The 10,956-nt window shown below is 37.3% G+C and overlaps 1 protein-coding gene and 1 long non-coding RNA gene across 2 annotated transcripts; both read right to left on the bottom strand.

Moving 5' to 3' along the window:
* Positions 1 to 396: 396 nt before the first annotated feature.
* On the bottom strand, positions 397 to 5,691 carry LOC102513453. The gene is made up of 9 exons (XM_032474979.1): positions 5,394 to 5,691; positions 5,049 to 5,137; positions 4,768 to 4,943; positions 4,376 to 4,440; positions 4,099 to 4,165; positions 3,933 to 3,994; positions 3,550 to 3,589; positions 757 to 815; positions 397 to 590 (listed from the first exon to the last, which is right to left on the bottom strand). The coding sequence occupies exons 3-9, from the start codon at positions 4,866 to 4,868 to the stop codon at positions 409 to 411; spliced, it is 576 nt and encodes a 191-aa protein (XP_032330870.1). The 5' UTR covers positions 4,869 to 4,943; positions 5,049 to 5,137; positions 5,394 to 5,691; the 3' UTR covers positions 397 to 408.
* A 141-nt stretch (positions 5,692 to 5,832) lies between these two features.
* Positions 5,833 to 7,068, bottom strand: LOC116661962. Its single transcript, XR_004317920.1, has 3 exons — positions 6,596 to 7,068; positions 6,265 to 6,332; positions 5,833 to 6,166 (listed from the first exon to the last, which is right to left on the bottom strand). It is a non-coding gene; the product is annotated as an uncharacterized LOC116661962 (long non-coding RNA).
* Positions 7,069 to 10,956: the final 3,888 nt, after the last annotated feature.

Genomic DNA, 10,956 nt, shown 5'->3' with positions numbered 1-10,956 from the left:
TCCTCCTCCTCCGTTCCCCTTAACCCTTTAAGAATTCAATCTGTAGCCTAATTTTCTTTAGGAATAACCACATTTTACATAAAGTATGTCCACATTGATCACTCCTAGCTATTAAAGTATTTCATAAATGCGAGCTTAAGATTCCTGGTACAGATGTCGTTATGGAGAAACTGAACAAATAAAGAAATGGACGGGGGAAGGGTATAGCTCAGTGGCATAGCGCATGCCCAGCATGTACAAGGTTCTGGGTGCAATCCCCACTACCTCCATTAAATAAACAAATAAATAAACCTAATTATTCCCTGGTTCCTACATTCCCCCCAAAAAACAAACAAAAAAACTCCATTTGCTTTAAAAAAAAAAGAGAAATGGATATAAGAAAATGTGATTGTGAATACTATTTAATAGTCATTGAATGTTAAAAATTCTATTAACAAGATATATAGCTAATACAAAAAAAGTATTCCATTTTTCTTTCATTCCCATGGACACCAGTGTTGATGGAGATGCCATTATCTCTCGACTGGGTATCTGCAAAATCCTGTGGCCATTAGTGTTGTTACAAACACCACCATCTCTTCCCAGAATACCTAAAAATGTGAGGATAAATAATATAGCTGTGGACAAATGATTTCTTACCTGGATATCTGTAAAATCCCAGGGTCACTAACATGGCTAAGGACACATCACTCTTTACCTGGACAAATAAAATATCCCAAGGCCATCACTAGCCTGGTAAGGGACAGAACAACTTACCTGGATACAAGCAAAAGTCAAAGGGCAGTGCTGCAGATACAGACACAGCCATCTTCTGCCTGCATATCAGCAAAAACCTTTGGTCATTAATGTAATTAGACAAATACCATCATTAATCTGAAAGGTATTCAGGTAAGGCTGAGGATCAAGATCACAGTGGGTGGGGAGGAGATAGCTCAGTGGTAGAGTGCGTGCTCAGCATGCGTGAAGTCCTATGTTCAATCCCCAGTACCTCCATTAAAATTTTTTTTTTAATTTTAAAAAAAACAAAAGAAAACTAATTATCTGCCCTCCAACCTCAAAAAAAAAAAAAAAAAAAGAGAAAATATCACAGTAGGGACATGTCATATCTTGCCTGGATATCTGTAAAATTTCAAGGTCATTATCTTGATTAGGAACACCATTAACTTTTGCCGGCAAATTTGAGGAAAACACAGTTACAGACACATTCGTAGTGTGACAGGATATCTGCAAAATCCCCTGATCACTGTGGTAGTTAGTCAACACAACTTGAAGAATACTTGCAAATAAACATGGTCACTATGCTGGCTTAAGGACACAATCCTTGCCTGCCTGGATGTCTGCAAAATTTCATGACCTCTAACTTTGGTACAAGCATCACCTTGTACTTGGAGACAAGCAAAATTTGGCCTTCAATACCATATGGAGGTTCTCAACAACCTCTTAATTGGAATCTACAACAACCAAAGAGACAACAGTGTTTAAGAACAAATCTACAATCTGGACACCTGAAAATCCTATAAGCACTACAGACTTAAAGGGAACCATAAAATCTACCCAGATACTTGCAAAAAGCAGGGTCAAGCACTTAGATAGAGATATCATCACCTTTTGAGTAGACATCTGCAAAAATACCAATCAAGAGACGATGACTCACAACATGGATGGACTTAGAGATGATCATTCAGTGAAGTCAGATGGAGAAAGACAAATATAATATTACTTACATGTGGAATCTGAAAACAAAGGTACAAATGAACTTATTTACAAAACAGAAATAGACTCATAGACATAGAAAACAAACTACAGTTACCAAAGGGGAAAGTGGTGGGGGGAGGGATAAATTAGGAATTTGGGTAACATATACACACTATTATACATAAAACAGATAAACAGCAAGGACCTACTATATAGCACAGGGAACTATATTCAATACCTTGTAATAACCTATAATAGAAAAGGTGAAAAAGAATATATATGTATATGCATAACTGAATCACTTTGCTGTACACCTGAAACTAATACAACATTGTAAATCAACTATACTGTAATAAACACACTTAAAAACTGAGATAATACACAAAATAAACTCAGAATGGATCAAAGACTTAAACATAAGACAAGATACAATAAACCTCCTAGAAGAAAACATAGGCAAAACATTATCTCACATACATCTCAAAAATGTTCTCTTAGGGCAGTCTACCCAAGCAATAGAAATAAAAGCAAGAATAAACAGATGAGACCTAATCAAACTTACAAGCTTCTGCACAGCAAAGGAAACCATACGTAAAACAAAAAGACAACCTATGGAATGGGAGAAAATTTTTGCAAACAATGAAACTGACAAAGGCTTGATCTCCAGAATATATAAGCAGCTCATATGACTTAATAAGAATAAAACAAACAACCTAATCCAAAAATGGGCAGAAGACCTAAACAAGCAATTCTCCAAGGAAGACATACAAATGATCAATAAGCACATTAAAAAATGCTCAATATCACTATCAGAGAAATGCAAATCAAAACTATGATGAGGTATCACCTCACACCAGTCAGAATGGCCATCATTCAAAAGTCCACAAATGACAAATGCTGAAGAGGCTGTGGAGAAAAGGGAACCCTCCTACACTGCTGATGGGAATGCAGTTTGGTGCAGTCACTGTGGAAAACAGTATGGAGAGTCCTCAAAAGACTAGCAATAGGCTTACCATATGACCCAGGAATCCTGCTCCTGGGCATACATCCAGAAGGAACTCTTCTTCAGGATGACACCTGCACCCCAGTGTTCATAGGAGCACTATTTACAATAGCTAAGACACAGAAACAGCCTAAATGTCCATCAACAGATGACTGGATAAAGAAGATGTGGTATATTTATACAACGGAATACTATTCAGTCATAAAAAATGACAACATAATGCCATTTGCAGCAACATGGATGTCCCTGGAGAATGTCATTCTAAGTGAAGTAAGCCAGAAAGAGAAAGAAAAATACCATATGAGATCGCTCATATGTGGAATCTTAAAAACAAAACAAAACAAAACAAAAACATAAATACAAAACAGAAACAGACTCATAGACATAGAATACAAACTTGTGGCTGCCAAGGGGGAGCGAGGTGGGAAAGGACAGAGTGGGAGTCTGAAATTTGTAGATACTGACAGACATATGCAGAATAGATAAACAAAATTATACTGTATAGCACAGGGAAATATATACAAGATCTTGTGGTAGGTGACAGCAAAAAAAAATGTGACAACGAATATATGTATGTTCATGTATAACTGAAAAATTGTGCTCTATACTGGAATTTGACACAACATTGTAAAATGACTATAACTCAATAAAAAATGTTAAAAAAAATAAAAAAATAAAAACTTAGATAATTAAGATAAAGAAAAGAGATGATGACTCTACTAATAATAATATTTAACTATGCATTTTGTTGGTGTCCAGTTAAGAGATGATGTGCTTAAGGCCCACCATCACCTCTTGATTGACTATTATAAAGACTATGGTAAATAATGAATTTGGAATACATGGATTACCTGAACACCTGGCAAAATTCCATCAAATCTACCTCGAAACCTGCAAAAGTTCAAGGATGACACCCTAGTTAGAGACATAATCCTGTATTTGACAATACAACTGCAAAAAGCCATGGTAAAGAAAAAAAGAGGAACAAAATGATAACTTACCCAGATACCTACATATCCCTCCCTCACGACTAAGGAAAAACACAACACTGTATTTAAACTCTAAAATCATAAGGGCTAATGTTTACTAGCACTGGTTGGGACAACATCATTTCTTACTTGAATATCTGTAAAAAAGCATGGCAACACAACAGGTAGGAATGCTATCCACACTTACCTAAATAGCCAAAGATCAGGTCATCTGTTGAGTGTAAAAGGCCCACATCATCACTTACCTGGATGCAAGCCATGTCCTTTAACATCATTACGAGGTTCACCATGACCTCCGGGCAGGAACCTGGAAGACACATAGTGACAAATTTGTTTATGGACACACTTTTACTACCTGGACCCTGAAGATAACCCCATCACTAACATCACTGAAGGACTCATCAAATATACCTGGAATCTTGCAGTACTCCAAGGTCTAGGCCATTGTTAAACACACTATGATCTCCTAAACGCTCGCCTGCAATGGAAAACCACGCTTACTACTGGGACTCACAGCTCTTTGAGAATTACGTGGATATCTGCATGATGCTCGACAGTGACACAAATTTTTTTTAAATTTTAAAACAGGAGGATAACATGGTTTCTAGAATTGGTGGAACACTATCATTTCTTACCAGAAAACCTCACCCAAAATGCTACGGTAAAAGAGGAACACATCATCACTTACCTGGAGACCAGAAACGTGTCTGATCACAACCACTGTCAAGTTCCCCATAGTCTCTTGACAGGAACCTGAAACATACATTGTGATATATGCAAAAGGATGCAACTTATTCTACCAGGACACTTATAAGTAACATTCATTGCTTTCAACATGATGAGCACATCAATTCTAACTGAATACTGGCAGTGTCCAAGTCAGGAATATTCTCAGGTGAGCTGACATTTCTTAATGGGACATGTGCAAAATTTCCACAGTCACCACCATGGCTGGGAACATCATGCTAATTACTTGGTTATGTGAAATCAGTCAACACTCACAAACAAAAATTTTCTCTAATATATAATAAGGGAAAACTCCTGGTTTCTAGAAGGGGTAAGGGATCCATCATTTCCTACCTGAAACCTGCAAGGAAATCATGGTAACAAGCGTGAGGACACAGCATCACATACGTGGTCATCTGGAGATGAGAGGCCTGTGCTGTGGTTTCCACCCACATCGTCACTTACCTGCGCACCAGCCATGTCCCTCTTACTGATCAATGGTAGGTTCACTGTGATCTCTGGAAGGAAACCTGAAAGAGATGTTATGAAAATATATTAAAGGACACAACTTTCTCTACCAGGACACCTGCAAATGACCTTGGTCACTTCATCATTAGGAGACACATCAACTCTACCTGGATCCTTGCAGCCATCCAAGGTCAACACCAATGTTGCAAAACCACAGTTTCTTGACTGGATACCAGTAAAAATCCTATGGGTAGTCCTGTGGTGGGGAAAACCATAATAAATACCTGTATGCCAGCAACCCCAGAGCATTACCAGTGTTAAATATAAATTTTCTCTAAAATATAAAAAGTGAAGATTCATGGTCTCTAGACTAGTTAAAGACACTATCATTTCTTACCTAAATACCTGCAAAAAATCATGGAGACTCAACAGTTAGGAACACTATCCACACTCCCTAGATAGCTGAAGATTCGAAGGCCTGTCACATGCGAACGGGCCACATCATCACTTACCTAGATACAAGCCATGTCCTGTTCATGATCATCATGAGGTTCACCATGATCTGTAGAGAGGAACCTGGAAAACACATTGTGACTAATGGGTCCATGGACATAACTTTATTACATGGATCTTGAAAATAACCTTGTCATGACCACACTGCAGGATTCATCAAATCTACCTGCAGTCTTGCTATACTCCAAGGTCCCACTGTTAGAGACATCATTATCTCCTGAATGTACTCCACATAAAACCTTGGTGACCACTGTGACTCACACCTCTATGAGAATTGTATGGATTTCTGCAAGTCATTTAACAATCTTTCACTTAAAGGTCAATTTTTCTAAAATATAAGACTACAGGAAGATAAACAACAAGGGTTTACTGTACAGCACAGGGAGCTATATTCAATACTGTCTAATAAACTATAATGGAAAAAAGTCAAAGAAGGAATACAAAGTATATATAGGTATAACTGAATCACTTTGCTGTACATCTGAAACACAATACTGAAAATCACCTATACTTCAATGAAAAATTTCTTTAAAAATAATGAAACTATAGGATAACTTGGTTGCTAGATTTTTAAGGTCTCTGTAATTTCTTACCTGACAACCTGGAAAAAAGTCCTGATAATGAGAAGCGTGTGGACACACCATCACTTACCTAGATAGGAATGTCGATCGTCTACGCTGTGGTTCAGGCACACATCATCACTTACCTCCAGGCCAACCACATCCAACTTTCACTACCACTGATGGGCTGACCATCATGTGTTTGCCCAACCCTGAAAAAAACATTGTAGGAAATGTATTTGTACCTATCTATACACCCCCAAATTCCCTCGGTCACTTCGAGTATCATTTTGGGACCCATCAACACTACCTGGATACTTGCTTGCAGACACTGAAGTCAAACTCTGGGAACAGACGACTTCCTCTCTGAGGGCCTCCCTGCAATAATCCCTGAGTCAATAATGCTGTGATGGTCAATATTATAAATACACGAATACCTGCATATCCACCTTTTATTAGTAGTTAAGTACATGTTATCTCAAAAGATGAATACAAAAATCTTATTAGTATTCTTTATTAGTAGTATTAGAGACAAATTAATTTTGTAATGACACAAATATGAATAACTATGAGTCTCAAAAACATTAACTTTGTCAATACTGATATTGAGAATGTCTGAGTGACTGTCAATCATCTCATACCTGTACACCAGCAAAGACCTTAACAGGATACCTGCAAAAAACATGGTAACACTGTGTGAAGAGACACTATCCTAAATGCACCAAGATGTTTCAGGTCAAATGATCTGTATTGAGGTCAAACCCACTTTATCACACACCTGCTTACTAGCTGTATGCCTGCAACCCCTGAGCATTCCTAGTGTTAAATATAAATTTTCTCTAAAATATAAAAAGTGAAGATCACGGTCTCTAGAATAGTTAAAGACTCTATCATTTCTTACCTGAATACCTGCAAAAAAATCATGGCGACTCAATAGTTAGGAACACTTTTCACACTTACCCAGATAGCTGAAGAGCCAATGGCCTGTCACATGTAAATGGCCCACATCATCACTTACCTGGATATAAATCATGGCCCTTCCAGAATCATCATGAGGTTCACCATGATCTGTAGAGAGGAACCCGGAAAACACATCGTGACAAATGTGTCTATGGATACAACTTTATTACCTGGACCCCGAAAATAACCTTGTCACTACCACACTGCAGGATTCATTGAATCTACCTGGAGTCTTGCTATACTCCAAGGTCTACTGCTACAGACATCATTATCTCCTCAATTTAAACTTGCATAAAACCTTGGTCACTACTGTGACTCGCAGTTTTATGAGAATTATATGGATTTCTGCAAGTCCTCACTTACCTAGTATTTTAAGATCCAATGACCTGTTCTGTGGTTTCAGCCCCTATCATCACTTACCTATATACAAGCAATGTTCTCCATTAATAAGCATCGTTAGGTTAATCTTGACCTCTTGACAGCATCCTGGAAAGATAATATGAAGCATCTATTAAAGGACACAGCTTCTTCTACTAGGACTACTGCCAATAATGTTGGTCACTTCATCATTAGAAGACACATCTGCGTACCTGGATACTTGTAGTAATCCAAGGTCAACACTAATGCCAGATAAAACCATCCTTCTTTGATGGGATACCTATAAAAATTCTATCACTAGTACTGTGCTGGAGAATACCATAATAAATATCTGTGTTCACGTAATACCTTAGCATTCACAGGGTAATTGAACATTTCCAGAATTAGAATAAGTGAAAAGTCATGATATGTAGAATTGGTAAAGACTATCATTTCTTATCTCAATACCTTGAAAAAATCATGGTAACAAAAAGTAGGAGGACACATCCTCACTTACATGGATATACGACGGTCAGATAGAATGTACTGCTGTTTAGGTCCATGTCATCACTTCTTTCCGTATCAGCCATGCCCACATTAACTACCATTAATAGGCTCACCATGATGTCTTGACATGAATCTGAAAACACATTGTGGAAAATGTTTTTGGTACATAAATCATTCTACCTCTACAGCTCTAAGTTTCCTTGGTCACTTGTACCATTTTGGTACCCATCCACACTGCCTGGCTAGTTGTAAGAGTTCAAGGTCAATTCCTGGGAAAAGACACCTTCTTTTCTTGAAAGGATACCTGAAACAATTCCCATGGTCAGTAACTCAGTGATGACAGTATGATAAATTACCTGGATACCTGCATAACTGTCCATCACTACAAGTATTAAATACATATGATCTCTAATAAGAATAGAAAAAAACTCATCATACTAATATAATTAGGGTCAAATCAATTTCTCAACTGCACACATGCCAAAAACAAGGTAAATATAAGAGTCTTAAATAATAACTACTTAGATACCTAAAAATGAGAATATTTTTAATGAGTTAATGTCCTATCATTTTATACCTGTATACTAGTAAAGACCTTAAAAGGATATCTTCAAACAAATATAATAACACGAGTGTTTGGGACCCCATCCTTACTCACCTTCATATTGAAGATCAATGGGTCTTCATTGTGGGAGGACCCTCTTTATCAGTTACCTGGTTGAAAGCAAGGATCTGTTTACAACCATTATGAGGTTCACCATGTTTTCTTGACAGGAATCTGAAAAAACACATTCAACAAATGTGTTTAAAGATACAACTTTTTCTACCAGGACACCTGCAACTAGCCTTGTTTATCTACTTTATTATGGAACCCATCAACTCTACCTGGGTACTTGCATTAATTCAGGTCAACATCATTGTCAGAAGAGACCTTTATATCTTAACCAGACACCTGCAAAAATCCTATGGTTACTACAGTGGTGGGAACTCCATGACACTTACCAGACTATGATCAACCTACAATACTCATAGGGTTAAATATCAGTCATCTCTAAAGTATAAAAAATGTGAACTTATGGTTACTAGAATTAGTAAGGACTCTTATCATTTCTTACCTGAATACCTGCAACAAAATCATGCTAACAAGAAGTATTAGGAACACCATCATCACTTACCTACATACATGAAGAACAGATGGTGAGCGATGTGGTTCAGGCCCATATCATCACTTACCTAGACACCAGCAATGTCCCACGTTAAGTACTGATAGGCTCACCACAATGTCCTAACATGAACCTGAAAACATATTCAGAGAGAATGTGTTGGATGTACATATTCTAGTGTACACCTGCACATTCCCTTGGTCAACTGCAAATTTTGAGGCTCATCACCATTATCTGTAAACTTGTAGAAGTCTAAGACTAAACCCTAGTAAGATATACCTTCTTCTCTTGAAGAGACATCTCAAAATGCCATGGTCAATATTGTGGTGATGAATAATATGATAAATTACCTGGATATCTGCATATCCTCTTATGAGCAGGAGTGTATAAAATGGTATTTCAGAACATGAATATAGTAAAATATCAAGCTTACTAGTATTAGGGACAGATTAACATCGTTATGGCGTACAAGCCAAAAATACAGTTAATATAGTTAACTATAAGTTAAGATATAAAGAGTCTTCAAAATATCAATAATTACATATGTATTTGAAAATATGAAGATCTAATGAATTAATGTAACATCTCATACCTTTACAGTGGCAAGCACTTCAACAGGATATCTGCAGGAAAAAGAGGGTAACACTGTGTTTCGGGTTTAGGACATCATCCTTACTTGCCTAGACATCTGAAGACCAGATTGCTTATACTGTGGTGCAGGCTCCCCTGTATCACTTACCTGGTTTACCAGTAGGGTCCCGTTAATGACCATTCCTAGGTTCATAGTAATGTCATCACTACTTTATTCTGAAAAAACATTCGACAAGGTTGTTTAAAGAAAAACTTGTTTTACCTAAAGAAACAAAAAGAATATCTGTAATTAATTCTGCTATTTCCACCATTAGGGGACCCATCAACACTATGTGGACCTTGGAAGAACTTCAAAGATCAACACCATTGTTAAAGAAACCATCATCTCTTGTCTGAGTACCTGTAAACATCTCATGGTCAACATGGCAGTGAGGAACAGCAGGATAACTTACCTGGATACCTGCCACCCCCTTCATCACTGCTAAGGTTAAACACACATTATATCTAAACTTTAAATTGATTGCTAGCATTGACTGGGACAATATCATTCCTTAACTGAATTCCTGTTAAAAAAAAAAAACAAACCCAAAACACAGTAACAGAAATGTTTGGAAAACCATCCACACTTACCTGCATATCAGAAGGGCAAATTATTTGTAAGGTCCTAAAGACCGACATCATCACTTATGTGATGAAAGCAAAGACCTGTTATTGATCATTCTGAGGTTTGCCATGCTTCCTTGTCAGAAACCTGAAAAACAAATCATAACAAATGTGTCTACAGAATACGGTTTCTACCAGGACACTGCAAATAACCTTGTCCATTTGAATCACTGCAAGACCCACCACGTCTATCTGGAATCTTTCACTACTACAAGGTCTATGCCATTGTCAGACACCATCACGTTTTGGTTGCTTACCTGCAAAAATCCCATGGACAATCCATCTTTATTACATGAATACCCATGGATTGATAAACACACATGTGGTTAAATATAAATTTCCTCTACAATATAAAAAGTGAGAAAGTATGTTTGCTAAAATTGGTTAAAAAAAAAACAACAAACTATTCCCAACACTACCTGAATACATGAAAAACCCACACAGTATAAGAAGTTCAAGCCATCAACTTCAGTTAACTATATAAATAAAGATAAGCAGGTCTCACGGAGTGAGGGGGTACCTCCATCATGTCCCAGGATACCAGAAATGTCTGCCTTAATGACCACTGTCAGGTGGTCCACCAAGATCTCCAAACAGGAACCTGAAAAACACATTCTAATATACGGGAAAAGGGATTCAATTATTCTATCAGGACACCTAAAAAAACCTTGGAGACTGCATCACTGTAAGAATATTAATCCTAACTGAATATTTGTAGAACTCCAAGGTCTAAACCACTGCAAGATGAGACAACATTTCTT

Source organism: Camelus ferus, chromosome X (assembly GCF_009834535.1).
Source record: "Camelus ferus isolate YT-003-E chromosome X, BCGSAC_Cfer_1.0, whole genome shotgun sequence".
Classification (NCBI taxonomy): Eukaryota; Metazoa; Chordata; class Mammalia; order Artiodactyla; family Camelidae; genus Camelus; species Camelus ferus.
Note: the sequence above shows the minus strand (reverse complement) of the source record. Positions and strands in the feature narration are given on the sequence as shown.